At 39.3% G+C, this 17,656-nt stretch overlaps 2 protein-coding genes and 1 long non-coding RNA gene across 4 annotated transcripts in view; 2 read left to right on the top strand and 1 right to left on the bottom strand.

Moving 5' to 3' along the window:
* Window positions 1-1,956: 1,956 nt before the first annotated feature.
* Window positions 1,957-2,856, bottom strand: LOC120742721. Its single transcript, XR_005697935.1, has 2 exons — window positions 2,748-2,856; window positions 1,957-2,313 (listed from the first exon to the last, which is right to left on the bottom strand). It is a non-coding gene; the product is annotated as an uncharacterized LOC120742721 (long non-coding RNA).
* Window positions 2,857-3,647: 791 nt separating this feature from the next.
* Window positions 3,648-9,144, top strand: LOC120742693 (butyrophilin subfamily 2 member A1-like). 2 transcript variants are annotated; one of them, XM_040046123.1, is made up of 7 exons: window positions 3,648-3,808; window positions 5,956-6,294; window positions 6,626-6,839; window positions 7,032-7,096; window positions 8,226-8,342; window positions 8,478-8,686; window positions 8,726-9,144. In XM_040046123.1, the coding sequence occupies exons 1-7, from the start codon at window positions 3,757-3,759 to the stop codon at window positions 9,014-9,016; spliced, it is 1,287 nt and encodes a 428-aa protein (XP_039902057.1). In that variant the 5' UTR covers window positions 3,648-3,756; the 3' UTR covers window positions 9,017-9,144. The 2 variants fall into 2 exon arrangements, with proteins under 2 accessions (XP_039902057.1, XP_039902056.1); XM_040046122.1 differs by having other exon boundaries at window positions 8,478-9,144.
* Window positions 9,145-11,958: 2,814 nt separating this feature from the next.
* Window positions 11,959-17,656, top strand: part of LOC120742671 (butyrophilin subfamily 3 member A2-like) — an 18,295-nt gene continuing 12,597 nt past the window's right edge. The window contains exons 1-2 of the mRNA XM_040046099.1: window positions 11,959-12,114; window positions 13,818-14,156. Of these exons, the coding sequence (XP_039902033.1) occupies window positions 12,018-12,114; window positions 13,818-14,156 (436 nt within the window). The 5' untranslated portion in view covers window positions 11,959-12,017. The remainder of the gene's footprint in view (window positions 12,115-13,817; window positions 14,157-17,656) is intronic.

The following is a 17,656-nucleotide window of genomic DNA, read 5'->3' as shown; positions in this document are numbered from 1 at the left end:
CCAGAAAGTATATGAGTGGCTACATGTTTGAACTTGGCTGGGCGATATTGCGAAATGTGACATTTTGGTTTTAATGAGGTTTTCTGGATGTCGTTTTCATTAACATCATTGAAGAAGGTTACCCCTGATCTGTTAATACCTGTGATCTTCTCCTTTATACACACACGAGTGTTTTTCCCCCCAGTGTGGCGTTGTCTAAGCAGCAGGGCCTTGAATGTGGACAAACAGGTTAGACTGTGCATTTTTTTATTTTTATTTTTGCAAAGAACAAAGCCAAGAGATGAGCACTGTCACACACAGCAGGCCAGAAACATGCAGCTGAGGAATGAAGAAGGACAAAGAGTCAAAAGATGGCAAAAGGAGTGCCACGCAAAGAGAAAACCCCTCACAGACAAATCAGAGATATGATAAGAAATGCAGAGAGAATCAGAAAGCTTCCCAGCATCTTCACCTTCAACCTACTTGGCTTCAGGATTGACAGTAACGTCACAGCCTGACTCACTGTGGAGTGGACTGCTGCTGTAGTGACAGAAGAAACGAGCATCCCAGCGTTGTAAGAAACCTATTTATTCATTTACATGCATACAAATAAATGCTAATGATGTAAACAAAAAGTTTAAATAAAAACAGACTAAATGAAAGCTTAGAATCAGAATACTTTAATAATCTCTTAGGAAATGATGGGTTGCAGTTGCTCCAGTACCAGAAACAGACAATTTAACAATACAATATATTACAGATTTAAGAAAGAGTAATAATATATACAAACCATTCTATAATAAATATCAAGAACTGACAGATGTGATTATAAATAAATGTCAGAAATATTTACAGCAGCACTAAATAAAAATGAGCATGTTAAAAAAGGGTGTAACTATTGCAGTGTTTACAGTGTGTTAGACTGAGACTGCTCAGAATACTTGCCTGGAGGGTTTCATGTTTCCTCGCCTGTTATCTTTGTGAATTGTTGTTGATGTTGTGGAGTCACTAAATGCAACAAGGTCTTCTAATTAGCTTTCAATGCAGCAGTCATGTTATCATGTATCGTCCCTGTTTTATAAATGAATCAAATACAAAATTAAATAAATAAAACACAACAAAACAACATGTCTCCGGTGACCTCCTGCACACGATTGCTTGTTCTCAGTCAAAGCCACTCCCTCACTGGGCAGCCTGCCAGAGTCATTATCAAAGGTTTACCAAGACTAAGTGATGACATTTGGCGCTTTCTTTTGCTCACATTCCAATAAGTTTTTCTTGTTACTGATTAAAAACAATAGAAAAACAGCAGCAGTGAGGGATGGGCGGTAATACTGTTGTAACTGTAGCTGTTAATCCTCTTCAGTCTAAACTATTCACATTCAAATATGAAACGTAATTGATGTAATTAATCCTGATAAGATGACAGGTTACCTGTCAAATACCTATCAGCCTGAAAGTTTCTTGGGTCGGGATGGCAGCCTCTCCCTTCTTTTTGCTAGTGCAAAACAGTTATTCATAGACGTCACGGCAGACAAACAAACAATGGAGGATTCATTGTTTTCTCTCACTTGTCATCTGCATCAGGTTACAGCGTCACTTTGTTACCAACTCAAAACTTTATTGGCTTTTTACAAAGAGAAAAGTAAACAGAGGAAAGATTGTAAATCTGTACAAACAAGCAGGACAATATACTGAGTATATAATAATATAAGCAGAATAAAAGTGCTATAAAATGTTACAAATAACAAATAATTTAACTGTTCCAAGAGGTTTTGACACAGATCGTTGTGCTGTTACATTTTAGGGTTGTGTGCACAAAAGTGTGACGCTCATATTTTTTTGTTTGAGGGATAAATGTTATTATTGAATAGATCTCATTCATCCACCTTGAAGCTAAATTATCCACTGATTATGTAAGCAGACGACTTAAAGGCATTACTTGATTGATTGGAAGACAAACACAAAAAATAGAGACAATCTCAAACATTGTAACAGCAGTCAGCCTGAGCAGAAGGAAAACGGAGGATTTCTAAACCTGAGACAGTGGAGTTGCACAGTGGTGCCGTCATAAAGGTGGCGAGTTCAAATACTTAAAGGGATGAGCTGTTGTTGTTTTTCATTCATCAGTGGTGGTTAAAGTCAGGGTTCCCGTCTGCCCTCTTCAGCCCCTCCTCCTCCCTCCTCTGTGCCGTTGCAGAGAAAACCTCGAGAGCACACGTTTAATATCCTGTTCCTCAGAAACCAGCAGAGCCAAACAAGCAGGGCAACGATCACAAATACAGCTGCCGTTATGAAGAATGTTCTCCACGACCACTCGGAGCACTCTGATGGCTGCAGAGGACAAGAAGACAGAGCAGAAATGTTAGTTAGCAGTTTTAACTGGCGTCTGTTATGACGTGGACTGTGAGGCTCTGCTAAAGCTTCCACTAAATTACAGGGACCCCGGCTACCCTCATAACCTATATTAACTCATTCCTACATTCCTACAGTGTCCCCCCCGCCCCGCCTTAGTAGATCTGTGCACCTGCATTGCACTACCCACTGTCATGCACTTTACAACCTTGCATTGCACTTTACAACCTTCTAGTAGCTCAGCAGTGACTAACTACATTTGTAGTCACTGTTGTCTGTGTGCTTGCTGATCTGGGCTGTTATCTGCACTGTGTGTCTCTGAATGTGGGATTTTGCATGCGGAAGAGTAACTGAGTGGACTTTTAATGTTTACTGTCAAATGTGAACCATTTAAATGCAGTCTGTGTTCTTACCCTCTCTGTGGTTGTAGGCTGTGATGTGGTGCTCGGTGGTGTTGGTGGTGTGGAGACGTGCAGGCGGACAGCGGAACGGTGTTTCTCCACTTTGTCGATGTCACAGTAATAAACTCCTCCGTCTCTCGCCTCGGTTCGCTTTATGATGAGGGACAGTTTTGCTCGTTGGTCCCAGTCTGATGGTATTGAGACCCGGCTTTCATCAAAGCTGTGGAGAGCACATTGACCAGCTGCATCATTGCAATATGGACCGCAAATGCCTGCAGAGAGTGATAACAACCAGGACCCTGCTGCCCTCACTGCAGAACATCTACCATTGCAGAGTCCAGAGGAGAGCTGCCTCCATCCTCAAAGACCCCCCACACCTCCAACGCAGACTGTTCACACTTCTGCCCTCAGGACGAATGTTAGAAGAATGTCCTTCAAGACGCCTGGAGAACTATTACTGAAGACCACTAAACAAAATGAGAAGAAAGGGATTTCAAACTGTGTTGAAGAATAAAGGTGGTTATCCTAAATATTAACTTTCAAGTTGGTTAGAAGTCATTTGTTTTTTTGTTTTTGTTTTGCGTGTGTGTTTTTATGTGTTTCATTAAGTCACCTATTTCACACTTTCCTAACAAAATATAAAGAAACGAGGAGTGGCTCGAGACTTACTGAAGGAGCCTTCGGCCCGCCTCCTTCAGTCAGCTGATTAGAGGCAGACGAAGTCAGTTGAGTTTCGAGTTAAATTTGTATTTTATTTTAAGCCTTTCTAAACATCTCTAAAGGAGTTCAGTGATTCAAATCTCCCAAACTCAGTAAGAAATAAATAAATACAATTTAAAAATGTATGGTAAAATTCTTACCGACCCTCCTACTTCCTGTTTTGCCGAACTGTAGTTCGTCATTTTGCTTCAGGCTCTTCCCTGCAGAGGATGTACGAAAGAGTTTAAGAAAGTTTGGGACCTTTTTTTTTCTTTTTTTAAATCCCGTGGAACCAGCAGGTCACTTTTTCTGTGTTTCATCCATGAGTATCTCTGTGCTCCTGCTGCTCGTCGCCGCACACTCTTCTTGCACAGGTAGGATTTGGATAAAGGCGAGCGTGCAAGAGTGTTTCGGGTGTAGATGGCTTTTTCACGCTCCAGTTTCCAAACCGGACATTAATGTATTTGTTATAAAAGCTGCCGGGGACGATCTCCGTGCAGCAGCTGCTCGGTCAAAACGAGCCCGTTCAGGAAGCAGAAGTTGTCTGAATAGTCAGGTTTTAAAGGTTTCTTCGTACTTCAGTTGATTCACGTAAAGATGCCATTAGATGGAATTACCGAACAAAGTAAAAAATGAATTGTTAATGTGTAAGTCGATGTACTTCTCCAAAAATGCAGGCAAAGTATAGGTTATTATTGAGGAGTGACAATGTAACTTTACAGAAGCGCAACAAAAAGAGTGTAAAGAAGGGGAGAAAAGGTAAGGGCGGAAAAAACCCATCTCCTAATTAGTCTGAGAAAAAAAAGACACAACTTATAAGAACATAAAACATCCCATAATTGCGAGATTACGGCGCTATGCTTCGAAAAGAGAAGTCTGTATACCAGAGAAACGGAGATAACGATCTCACAGGCCTGTGTGTAAAAGTTACGACTGTGAAGTCGGGCTTTAAGGCTTTAAAGGTCTGTCCCTGCTGGTTCTGCGTTGATGCTGCTAACATGAGTGTGATCTTGTGTCGTCTATTATGTGTTAGCATCGACTTCAGTGAGCAGATGTTTGCATTTGTCAAAAAGATCAAAAGGTAAAAACAGGAAGTGTTTAGCTTTCGATGACTGGCAGGGATAGTTTCACTTCGACGTGGGGGAATTGCGGCCCACCTTTGTTTGGCGTTTTATTTTAATCCCGTCAGACTGGAGGGTTTCCCAGCATGAACAGCTGGTCGTGTCACAGCATGTTAATCGGATATGAATGTATCACAAACGCTTGTTTGCAATTCTTGCTGCCAAGTGTGAAACCGATTAAGATAAGAAAAGATAAGATAGTAAAGTCTTTATTATTCGCAGAGATTAGAAAGTAACATTGTTTTAATAGCAGATTGAACAAACATAATAAGAACATAAACTCAATATATGATTAAATACAGATTAGTTTATAAGGACAATGACACCATAACAATATAGAAAAACATTGTACTCTCTTGTACTGTAGGTATGTGACTGCTCTGGTTTTTATGGGCGTGTGCAGGGCAGTTAGACAGTGTTTGCTCTGAATGTTGACTAACAGTTAAAGTCGTGATCTACCAAAGCTCAACATATGTTTGTTGCTGAAACACTGCCTGAGTTTTATCCTTTAGATTTCAGGGTCAAGTTCACAGGATGTTTAGAGTATATCAGTGGCATGTTTGGTAAACACACCTCATATTACTGTCATATTACTCTTGTTGCATCCCGTAATCGTCTCCCAGGTCTGTTGAAGTTGAAGGTAGCTGGAAATGTTTGTCTCTGCTCAGCTTGTGATCGTGCTGTGCAGACAGACTTGTGAAACTCCAGAGAGTTCAGCAGTTTCACAAGGACAAAAGTGCAGAAGTAGTCGACATCGAACAGACGTAAATGTACTTTTCGTATTCTCACTGCACATGTGCGTGACTATACATCGCTTTAACGATTTACAAACCAGAGGAAAAAAACAACCCTTGAAAGGTCATTTCCACATCCTTTCTTTCTAATACAGATATGCGTTTAGAGCAGATTGGTGGTCCCTTATCTTTCTTATGTGTAGGGGCGGTACTAGCAGATTTTTAGTCCCTCTTTTAGTTAAAAAAGTTAAAGAGGGTTTACTATTCTGAGTTTTATCTTCATGTTTTGGTTATTGAAGTCTTTTAGCACCTTTCCACAGAAAATATCCCTTATTTGCAGCGTCTTGATCTATTTTAGTCAGTTTTCTCCAACATCAAACAGAGCCAAGCAGAGAAACTGCCTTAAACTAAGTGTTCAGTGGCGTCTGAAGCCACAGGTATTACTCATACATACACATGCCTCTTATGTATGACTAATATGCTATTCTCTGGGTTACTAATAAGAAGCTGCGCCCTATAAATGTACATGCTTTAAATTGAATAAAAAGGTTTGTGTGATGAGTAACGATATTATATTGTTGCTACACAGATAAAAGGTGTTAGGATAACTCTTTTTAAAACTCAGTAATGACCTACTCCATGTTTTATACCTTTTTCTCTTCACAGGAACAGCGGCCTCAGCAAACAATGTACCAAAGATCGTAGCCTCTGCAGGTGAAACTGTCCTCCTGCCCTGCAGCACCACTGCTAGCGGCGATGTACCAACAGTAGAGTGGCGTAAGGATGATCTGTCCTCATTTGCCTTCCTGTACCGAGATGGATGTGAGACCTTTGAGATGAAGAATCCAGTCTTTCGGTACAGAACAAACCTCATCAGGGATGAACTTCACAACGGAAACCTGTCATTGGTGATATCCAACGTGCAGCCAAGCGACAGTGGAAAATACCAGTGTGTGATTCGAAAGAACAAGGAAACTGTCATTGCAATACTGGAGCTGTTTGTAGGTACGTCCACTCAAAGTTTAGAGCTGCATGTAATCCCCCTCAAAGTCCCTTTCTTCACTTTGGAGATCTGCACATGTTTAGGTTTCTTTAAACACCCTGAGAAGTTCATCTCACAGATTTCATTCTTTATTCTAAGCAGCAGTAACAGAGGGCATTTTCACCCACATCATTTGTGACAAAGGTTCTCTTGGGTTCAAATGCAGATTCTTTAGTCATGTATCTCTCTTAAAGCTCAGATGAGATTTTCTAATAGTTTCCCACAGTTTTCTAATAACATTTGAACTGAAATTTTGGTCACAGACAACAACCTGAATAATTCTTACTTTTGCAGGTGCTGTTTCTGAGCCGAAACTCTCAGTTGTTCCAGATGAGGGAGGTGGACTGACTCTGCAGTGTGAGGCTAAGTGTTGGTTCCCTGAGCCTCTGATTACATTTCTTGATGATCAGGGAAATAAGATTAGTGCTGAAGACCCAAAGAGAGATGACGAATCCCAGTGGTGCCTCACAGTCACAAGAAGAGTGACTCTACAGACTGCTACCAAAAGGTTTCAATTCAATTTTAATTTTCAAGCCTGAATTTAATTTATATTCTAAAAGATCTCTGAGAATGGCTTAATCTGGTTTAGTTGGTTAGGCTAAGTGGGATATGTTTTTCAGAAGGTTTTTCATGTGCACACACTCTTATTTTTCTAGAAAAACAAAGGAATAAAGCTTAAATATGTGTCTTTTGATCACAGGGTCACCTGCAGAGTCCACCAGCGTGAGATAAACACAACCAGGGAGTCAAAGATTTACATACCAGGTACACCAGAGCTTTAACAAACACCTGCATCAGCTGCATTACAAATGTTATTATTAATGTCTGTGCTTTATAATCCATCCAGCTGTTCAGTGAGACAAAGAATATAGCATGATGAATAAAAAAATAATATTTAGACTAAAAATGATTGCTCATTGAATCTCAGTAAATAACCATCAATCTTAAGTATATTTTGGATATTAAGAAACAAACATGTATAAATTGTTAATATTTCTTCTAACATTGCATTACTGTTGTGGGGCGATCGTGGCTCAAGAGTTGGGAGTTCGCCTTGTAATCGGAAGGTTGCCGGTTCGAGCCCCGGCTTGGACAGTCTCGGTCGTTGTGTCCTTGGGCAAGACACTTCACCCGTTGCCTACTGGTGGTGGTCAGAGGGCCCGGTGGCGCCAGTGTCCGGCAGCCTCGCCTCTGTCAGTGCGCCCCAGGGTGGCTGTGGCTACAATGTAGCTGCCATCACCAGTGTGTGAATGTGTGGATGACTGGATGTGTAAAGCACTTTGGGGTCCTTAGGGACTAGTAAAGCGCTATATAAATACAGGCCATTTACCATTTGTGGTATCATGTATACGGACTACACATTTATTTTAATAAATCTAAAGTTATTTAACCTAGATTAATGATCAACAACAGTTGCCTCTATAAGCTCATTGCTGGAGTCCTTTTTTTTTGCGCATTGATCTGACCTTGGGGTGAATCTGCTGGGATGTCTACTCGTGGGAGAGTTGTTGCATTGTGTTAGCACACACTTGAATGCTCCAGACCTGCAAACCTTTATTGCTTACGATCAATTAATCAAGTGCATTTGATCAGGAGCAGTTGGCTACTTACCCTCTTGATTCCTATGAAGGCATTAAGAGCATACTTTGGTTTTCCTTTTGCATTTTGTCTTAATTTTTGTTAAATAAATAAAGACACGTTTTGTAATTACATTATTTTGGTAAGGACCAGGTCACATTTTTATGTTTATATTACTATGCGTTGATATGTAAAGCCTTAGTGGTAACATTTCAGTTAAAAGCAGCTTAGAAAACAAACTATGGCGGTCATGTCCTCATGTAATGATTTTTAATTTATCCCATTGTTCATGCTTTGTCTTTTTTAATCATTTCAGATGAATGCAGGAAATCCTACACTCAAACCATCGTAATCACTGCTGTAGTGACGGCGATCGTAGTTGTGTGTATTTGTGCTCTTGCGCACTTTTTAGTCAAGAGAGGTTACTTGTCTGGTAAGTCATTTTTTGGCTCTATGTTTAACTATTACTAAGTATTTTTTCATTCACTAACATTTGTCATTGTTGTAAGATCAGTGGCCGTCGGGAGTGAAAGAAGTGCTAACTGTATATTTGTTTTTGTTCATCCAGTGGGACGACAAAAATTGAGCTCGGAGAAAGATGAGTTAATCAAACAATTAACTAAAGAGCTGAATGACCTCAAATCCAGGCAGAGTCCAGCACAACAGCCCAGCCAGTCCTCAAATAACCCTAGATCCTCACCAGGCACCTCTGAATGTGGCATCCCACCCCCACCAAATTCTCCCTACCAAAGCAAGCCCCTTAAGCCAGCATCCTCAGCCAATGGCAGCCATCCAAAATCTGCCGCCTTATCCCAGACCAAGGACTCAAAACCTGTTGCTTCAGGACAAAATCCGGCACGCAGTCCACAGATGAAAAGAAACAGTCACGGAAGACGTTCTCTTGTCTCAATAACTAATGGTGCTGCGTCATCCAATCCTCCAGATTCAACAGAAAAACTTCTTCCCCGTTCAATGAGTCTGTCTGAGAAACGACCTCGTATAGGCATTCCAAGGTCTCCGCGCAGGAATACTCTCTCGGGCATGCCTAACAACCCCTTCGATGTCCTGGCAGATTTACCCGAAGACGAAAATCCGCTGATTGAATAAAGAGTGACAACCAAATGTGATCAAACAGCTTTAACATTTGTATAAACAAAACAAAATGTCTGAGGTTAGTGATTGAATCTTAGTAAGAGCTGTCAGTTAAATGGAAGTTTGGGTGGTTTAAAAAAAAACTTCTTATTTTTTTAAGTTACACCTGTTAGATGTGCTTGCTGACCTCTACTATTCCTGCAAGATGCTGACATTCAGTCGCAGTTTATGGGTCAGATTGACCCTCATTTACTAGTTTATTAACAGCATGTAAACATAAATCTGTTGTGTGTATGTGTGTTTCACACACAAATCAGTGATTTATTCCCATTTCCATATAGTGTGTTTATACTTTATGAACAAACAAAGTCAAGCACTGCCATAGGAAATGTAAAATTTTACCACTACTACTATGTTATGTTTTTTTGTTTTATTTTACTTGAGCCACAGTGAATGTCTCAGTTCAATGCAATTCATTTTTATATTATGTAGTGCCAAATCACAGCAACAGATTGCTTTAAGGTGCTTTATATTGTAAAGATCCTACAATAATATGAAAGTGTGAATTATATTCAGAGCCTCTGTCACTCCAGCCTTACTGCTTTTCCATCACTCCGATGGAAAGCACAGATGCTTTGTTTACTTTTCACTCCTGGGACTTTGCTGCTGGGAATTAAATTCTTATTGTTTTGCACTTTTCTCTTTAATTTGATGTTTATAAATGATGTTATTTTGCATTTGTGTTTGACTACAGAGATTTGACTGGTGGGGTTTTGTACGGTTTCATAGTATAAAAATTACATTTGTTAAAAAATTGATCGTGCTGCAGTCTTTGTGCATTAAAAGGAGACTAAATAAAATCAGAGTGCTTCCTGTCTATGAGCAGTATATTATTAAAAGCTTTGCTGGCTGTGGAAGAAAGATTGAAAAGTTTGAAGTTTTATTATATTAATAGGAGCAAACACTTGATCATCTTTGATCCAGTAAGAAATGAGGTCTTCCACATTTGGTGTTATCACATCCCATTTAGAGACCAAGGATGCTGTGTGTTTTGTTTTTTTAACATTTGTTTTTACAGCACTCAAAAAAATTAAAGGGACACTTTTTAAACTGAGTTTAGCATCAAGTGAGTTCAACTTGTGAGATGTTGATTTGGTCAGTTAAGTTGCAGGAGGTCGTTAATCAGATGGAACTGTAAAACAGGAATGTTTTTTTCAGGTGGAGGCTGCTGATATTTTTCCCTCTTCATCTTTTCTGACTGTTTTGCATTCAGCTAAGGTCAGCCTCACTACTGCTAGTGTACCTGGACCCTGCAAAGGTTAGAAAGGTAGTTCAGCTCCTCCAGGATGGCACATTATTACACTCCATTCTAAGAAGGTTTTCTGCATCTCCCCAGCACAGTCTCAAGAGCAAGGAGGACACTGTACGAGACAGACAGGTGCTGTAGGAGTGCTGGAAACTACAGAACTTAAGGAAAACAAACAGGAATCTCTAACGTAAAGTTTTACTGCAAACCTCATTCTCAGATTTCCATACTCAGTCCTGACAGCTGTCTCTGAGGGACAAAACAATGAGCCCACTGAAGTTATTTAGTATGAAATGGATAAAAAAAAGGGTGAGATTTGGTCTGACTCACAGTCTTATATGCTCAGTCCTCTCCAGGAAATAACTATTATGTAGATTATGTAGAAAATGAACTTACGGCACTTCAAAAAAAATTAAATGGACATTTTTTAAGTTGAGCTTAGCATCATGTCAGAAAATGAATTTATGGCACCTTATTACCACTGCCTATTATTCTAAAGGCAGGAGTAATGAGGTAACAATAGAATCTCTCTTTCTATGACCGCCCATCAAAAACTCCTCAGTGGACATTAAAGCTGGACTGCAGTGGGCATTTGGACACTAAGCCAATATTGTCAGTAGATGTCAGGCTGACACCAAGTGGAAGAGTGAGTGCTCACACTCACACTCACTAACATGATACAAAATGTTATTTGGTTGAAATATTAACCCTTTCTGTTGTGAATTAACTGCTTATATTATTTAAATCTGGCCGTTCATTCTCTGTGTGCCAACCAACCTTGTTTTAGTTGTTTCACACAACAATACTTTAATCATGAATACAATAATTTTAAGAAATCATTTGTCAACATTTACTGCATCTGTTTAATTAGCTGACAGAGAAATGTGTGAGAGAGAAAAGTGGTGTCACACTTCTCAGCGTTTCAGTGTCTGTGTTGTTTCTTATTTCAGTTTCACTCGCTCAGTTTCACTGTATTGTTTTATAGCAGTGATTTACCGCAGAGTCAGACTCATAGTTTGCACAGGGCTTTGCCCGTGAGTTCAATTAAAGCCTCACACTATAAGTTCAAGCTGCTGATAGCAGAACAGCTGCACTGGTATAATGTTAATGAGATTGACTCAATAATTGTTTTCTGGAATAATAGAAAATGTATCATGTTCATAAGCCAGTTAAAATGTGGACATCTCCTGTAGTCGCAGCACACTGGTCGACAAAAGATGTGCAAACTATAAGAAACTCTGACCTTAACACTGACCTATAAATCATTCAAGTGTTATAAGGCTCCAAAATCAAGAGATGAACCAGCGTTTAAACAGAAAGCAGACAGAAATACCGAAAGCACTTAGGTGTTAAAAAAGTTGCGTGTATGACTGTGGGAATGGATGAATGTGTCATATAGTACAATATGTACTATATAAAGCCTCCGAGTGGTCAGGTATAGTAGAAAAGCGCTATACCATCCGGCATTACTAAGCTACTTTCAAATTAATGATTATTAATGAGCTTATAATAGATGATGTAAGGAAACCTACCTGTATAAGAAGAAGTACTTTGATGATTGATCTACTAAGCGCTATAAATGTGTAAAATTATCAGACAGCATGATGAAATTATGGCTCTGATCCCGCCTTCTTCTCTTTTGCGACTTGAACTACAACAGTCGAAACTGTTCCGCTTCGTCTGTGTTGGGCTGCTCTCTGAAGAGGAACCATGGACGAAGTCAACAAAGTTTGTTTTGATGCCTGTTTGAACAGGTCGCTGTGGTTTGTCCTGCTCGCCGCTGTCCTGTCCTCATCTTGTTGTACAGGTGAGATTTATGGATTTGTGTTTTCAGCGAGTCACTTTACAAATGTTAACACAGAGTCGCTGTAAAAGTGCGTATCTGTCTACCTTTAATGCCTTGCTAAAGTTTCTGTATTATTCTGTATCGATATCTGACGATAAAAGCAGGATGTTTGTTTGACTATTGTTTTACATTTTGAGGAAACAAGCTCAAAATCTGTGTGTCAGTCATTTAAAGAGCTTCTCTGTGTTTAAACTTGAAACGCTGAGCGATATTATCAAATGTTTCTCACAATCTGAATGTTGCAGTTCATTTCTATGTTTAGGGCAAGTTCATTTTGACCGACATGACTCGACTAAATTGACACCCAGTTCCTCAGTTCTCAGTTCAAGTTGAAGTTCACTCACTTCCAAAGTTTATTTTTGGATCATTTCTGTTGTAGAGCACCGACTGCAGTCAGCAGGGAAATCACACTGCTGCTGTTGTTTGTGTGCAAACAGCAAATGACCACAGTTTCCAAAATAAAGCGATTTACTGTGACATCAATGTGCGCAATGTGTGACACCCGTACAGTAAAAAAATTTTCAGAGTACTTTTTGTGTACGTTTATCGGTGATTTTGCTGTCACGGTTGCAGCAGAGAGTAACAGTGTGGTTTTGTGCTAAAAATGTGTTTTTAATGTGTTTTCTTTATAACTGTCCCTCAGTTTTATTGCAAAGTTTCCTACAAATGTTTGTTCTGCATTTATTTGACTCACGTTATGCAGGAAGTTTAAGAATCTGCCTCACATGACAGGATTTCCTTTGTTGCGCATGCTATAAAAAAGGCAACAAAACAAAAATTGAAGTAAATTTACTACTTGCACGTACACAGAAATGTTTCAGTGTATTTGTGCATGACGTTTTACCTGCCTGGAACTGTGAGTCTCCTGCTGGAAAAATTATTATGACATTTTGTCTGATTTTTCGTTTGACGTTATGCAGGGATAAACTATCCACAGAGACTGCAACTGTCTCCTCCTTATTTCAGACAAAACAGACACCTTATCTTAAAGACACCACATAACACTAACAGATTAACATCGCTCTCAGACATGTGGTTCGTGTGATATTTAAAGCAGAATGAGGAGGCAGCGCCTTCAGCTTTCAGACTGCCCTTCTGTGGAACCAGCTCCCAGTTTCTTACACTCTAAAGCACCTTTAGCTATTGTAATTTCTCGCTATATACAGGCTGAAAACATGCTTTTCTTATATGGTAAAGTTGGGCATGTAAATGTGCAGTCTGTGGGGACTGACACACTTTTGTAACCAGCATTGATTTGCCACAATAGCGACTGTAGGCTGCATTTCTGCGCTGGCCTCGTTTTTCAACCACAGAGACTCCTGCTTGGGTAATCTGTGGTGAAGAGGTTAGCTATTACAAATATATAAATGAAATTACACATAAGGCTCATCACTGACCTACAACACAGTCTGTGCGTATTTTAGAGTCTCAGTTTTCACAAACAGAAGAAAACTTCTGATTTGTTGGACTATATTGTATCGTGAGAATAAACACTTGTGATGAGACCTGATATTTGTATGAATGCTTTCTGAGCAAGTTTTAAAGCATAAAGCAATAATGAGGTTGCTGCTGCACACACACAAACATTTTTTTTAGTAGACTCAGTTCTTTGAATAAACACAGTAATTAGTTCATCTGTGTTTTGTTATTTCTATTATCCACAGGAAAACCCTCAGCGATTGTCGTACCAAAGATCGTGGCCTTTGCAGGTGAAACTGTCCTCCTGCCCTGCAACATCACCCCAAGTGGAGACGTCCCAACAGTGGAATGGACTAAGGAGAGTTCACTTCCAGATATTGCCTTCCTGTACCGAGATGGGTGTGAAACCTTTGAGATGAAGAATCCAGTGTTTCGGTACCGAACAAACCTCATCAGGCACGAACTTCACAACGGAAACCTGTCAATGGTGATATCCAACCTGCAGATAAGTGACAGTGGAAAATACCACTGTGCGATTATCAGGAAGAAGAAAAAAGTAATCACAACACTGGAGCTGTTTGTAGGTACGTCCACTCAAAGATCAGAGCTGCATTTAATCTCTTTAATGATATCTATCTATCTATCTATCTATCTATCTATCTATCTATCTATCTATCTATCTATCTATCTATCTATCTATCTATCTATCTATCTATCTGTCTGTCTGTCTGTCTGTCTGTCTGTCTGGTTGGAAAGTGCAAAGGCTACAATGTGAATATTTAATATTTTTGCAGGTGCCGTTTCTGAGCCGAAACTCTATGTTGTTCCTGGTGTTGGAGGTGGACTGACTCTGCAATGTGAAGCTAAGTGCTGGTTCCCTGAGCCTAAGATTAGATTTCTTGACGATCAGGGAAATGAGATCAGTGCCGAAGACCCCAAAGAGAGATGAAGAGTCTTCACGATGCTTCACGGTCAAGGAAGAGTGTCTCTGCAGACTGCTACCAACAGGTTCAATATCAGATTAAAACTTACCACAAGTTTATATTCTGAATGATGTGTTGGAGAATTTTATCTTGATCATTTAGTTTGTTTACTTCAAAAAAAGTTGGTACTTGTAAATATACACTGATTAGTGTGTAATTGCATCTTTCAACAGATGCCTTCTCACGCTAACCCCACTGGTGCACATTTTGAATAAGATGTAAATGTGTGTGTTTTGGTCCCAGGGTCACCTGCAGGGTCCACCAGCCGGAGATACCATCAGACGAGGGACTCGGAGATTTACCTGCCAGGTAACAAGCTCAAACACCTGGATTAGCTGTGTCTATGCTTCACTATCCATTAGCTATTCAGACACACAACATTTATTGAGTGGTAAAATGTGCTGATAAAGCAGCTATGAAATTATGCAGGTTCCTCCTCTTTTATCGAAATGCTTTTTCAGGTTCAATCTCTTTTTTTGTCATTACAGATGGATACCAGGGATCCTTCACTGTAACCATTGTAATTACAGTTTTAACCACCTTAACAGCCACTGTCATCTGTTCATGTATTGTGCATTTATTGAAGAACACAGCTGCCCTGGTAAGTCAGTTTCTAGGCGTTTATTTTTAAAACTGCTAATTCAGTTCAATGAATCATCAAACAAGTGAAGGAAAAGCAAGACAAATAATAAAAAATAAAAGGAAAAAATATACATATGGCAAGAAGCACCTGGATTTTAGCCTGAATTTAGGTTGGCTTTGTCATAACAGTTTGTGTGTGTAATAAGAACAATGAAATGTCAGGAATGAAACAGATGCTAATTATTTTTGTTTTTTTGTGTTCATACAGTGAGAAGACAAAAACGGAGTCTCGATAATCATGGTACGAATGATGAAAGGCAGAGTCCGGTCATCCAGACAAGGGACTGTACAAATGACTCCAAATCCTCATCAAACATCTCAAATCCCACGATCCCGCCCTCTCCAAAGTCTCATCACAACAACGACAACCCCAGACCAGAGGCCTTGACAACATCTGTCAGCTCCTCACAGACCACAGAAGAAGATTCATCACATCTGGACACCAGCGGCGAGATGAAAAGAAACAGTGATAACAGCAGTTCACTTCCAGTGTTGTCCATTCCGCATGAGCGTCTTCGCCGCTCGTCCACTCGTCGGTCTGTTAGAGGCAGTATACGTGTTCAGGCACAGAAACATCATCTCTGAAGACTCAGAGCCGCTGATGGAGATCGGACCTGAAACTAAATGAGGAACGTTTCATAATCAGACAAATGAAACTGTCAGTTAGGTGGGAGTTGACCTCTAAGTATAAACTGATTTGTCATTTATTTCAGGACGCCATCCAAGTGAGTTTTATAGAAAAGAATTGCATTTTATAAACATACCAACGTTTTAAATACTTATTTGATAGTTTTTGTTTTGAAATACAGTCAAAGTTGTCATTTTAATGTGCTGACCCATTCCGCCTGTCACAATATCTGCTTTTCTTGATTATCATCGTAGGTAGTAATACGGTTTTTATAAGAGAGGCACCTCAATTCAAACTTTATCCACATTCATTTTGTGTAATATATTGGGATATGTATTTATTAGAGCTTTGCTGTAATCTTTTTTGAGTTTTGTAATTATTGTATTATGTAATAGTGCTGTTTTAACTTGTTGGTTACTGTTCTTGGAACAGCTGCAACCACACGATTTGCATTATTTTCACCTGGATTGCTGTGCATGTGAGTATGAAGCTGGCTGAGCTCCAGCCAAAGTAAAACTCCGACACGGACAGCAGTGACAGTGAAAACCACGTCATGTATCATGTAACTGTTTGTGACATTCTGATATAAACACACACACCTATAAAACAAACTGTAATGTTAAGAACAATAAAAGTTGTTCTTGTGAATCTACAGCTGCCGATTAATTCTGGTTAAAGCAAGTTTTCTTCAGTATTCACTTAATGCAGTCATATTTGAATTCATATCAAACGATTCAAGGTAAAAAATGAACTATTTTGTAGCCAGTTCAGTTTTCTTCTTTTCCAAAACCTCAGAAAGAAATGGGCTAAATATTCCTCACATTGCAGCAGAGTAAAAGTAAGTAAAACAAATGAAGGTTTTGGAGTGGTCTATCATCTGGGCTTAAATGTGACTGGATTACAGAGATAATCGTGCAATTCTGGAAGAAGCTGCTGCTTTTCCTCTGTGTATGGAAAACGCCTTTAGAAAGCCTGTTGTAAGGCTGATGTTAAAGGTTGATGTTGTTGTTGATGCTGATGTCAAGTGTCAGGTGATGTGAGAATTTAAGGGAAGCGAATGCAACTGTTTTTTGTTTTTTTGTTTTTTTCCAATGTCTTCCCATAATCGTCTCTCATTTCTGCTGAAACAGTTTAAATTAACTGTAAATGTTTTTTTCTGCTCAGCTTGTGACGCGTGCTGTGCACAGAGTTCAGGAAATTTGTTTCACAAGGACAAAAAGGATTTACAAAATTGCACAAGTTCATGGTAATGAAATAGAAGTAAATCTACTTAGTACGTGTATGGAAGTATTTTACAGCATTTCTGCACGACTTTCTACTCCACTTGAACTACTTCCAGTTATTTTTTTTAACTATTATATTTTACAAAGCAGTGCAATTAGAACTTTTGAAAGATATTAATTCCACAGCAGTGTGTCCATAGCAGAGTGGTTTCTTAAATATGGGCCCTTTGCTGAATTTCGTCCTTTATTTTTTAGTTAAAACATTACAACAGACCTACTATACTCATTTCAGCCTCCATGTTTCGATTCTTGGAGTCTCCTACAGTAGTTTTGCATGATGCCCACTTCAAAAATATTCCTTAATTTTTAGCTTTTCTTGATCAATTTTAGCCAATTTTCTTGATTGGCAGGCTGGTAGGGCTTTTCTTCACAGCCACAGCTGTGTGCCTGACCATGTTAGGAAGATCCCTTTTCTTTGACGTCATACAAAGAGAACTGAGTGTTTACAGCAGACTTTTGGATCACTGAGATTATTAATCTTACATTTTGTGTTGTTTTAGGTTAGAATACAGTGATTTGCAGTTATTTTCATTTCAATACATTTTGAA

This window comes from Simochromis diagramma, unplaced genomic scaffold (assembly GCF_900408965.1).
Source record: "Simochromis diagramma unplaced genomic scaffold, fSimDia1.1 OVJJ01000338.1, whole genome shotgun sequence".
NCBI classification, from domain to species: Eukaryota; Metazoa; Chordata; class Actinopteri; order Cichliformes; family Cichlidae; genus Simochromis; species Simochromis diagramma.
Note: the sequence above shows the minus strand (reverse complement) of the source record. Positions and strands in the feature narration are given on the sequence as shown.

Excerpts from the sequence above, each read along its gene's own strand:
- LOC120742693 (XM_040046122.1), top strand. The coding sequence starts at position 3,757 with ATGAGTATCTCTGTGCTCCTGCTGCTCGTCGCCGCACACTCTTCTTGC. Across the intron at positions 7,097-8,225 it reads GTCAAAGATTTACATACCAG|ATGAATGCAGGAAATCCTAC; the intron begins GTACACCAGAGC and ends TAATCATTTCAG. Across the intron at positions 8,343-8,477 it reads CAAGAGAGGTTACTTGTCTG|TGGGACGACAAAAATTGAGC; the intron begins GTAAGTCATTTT and ends TTGTTCATCCAG.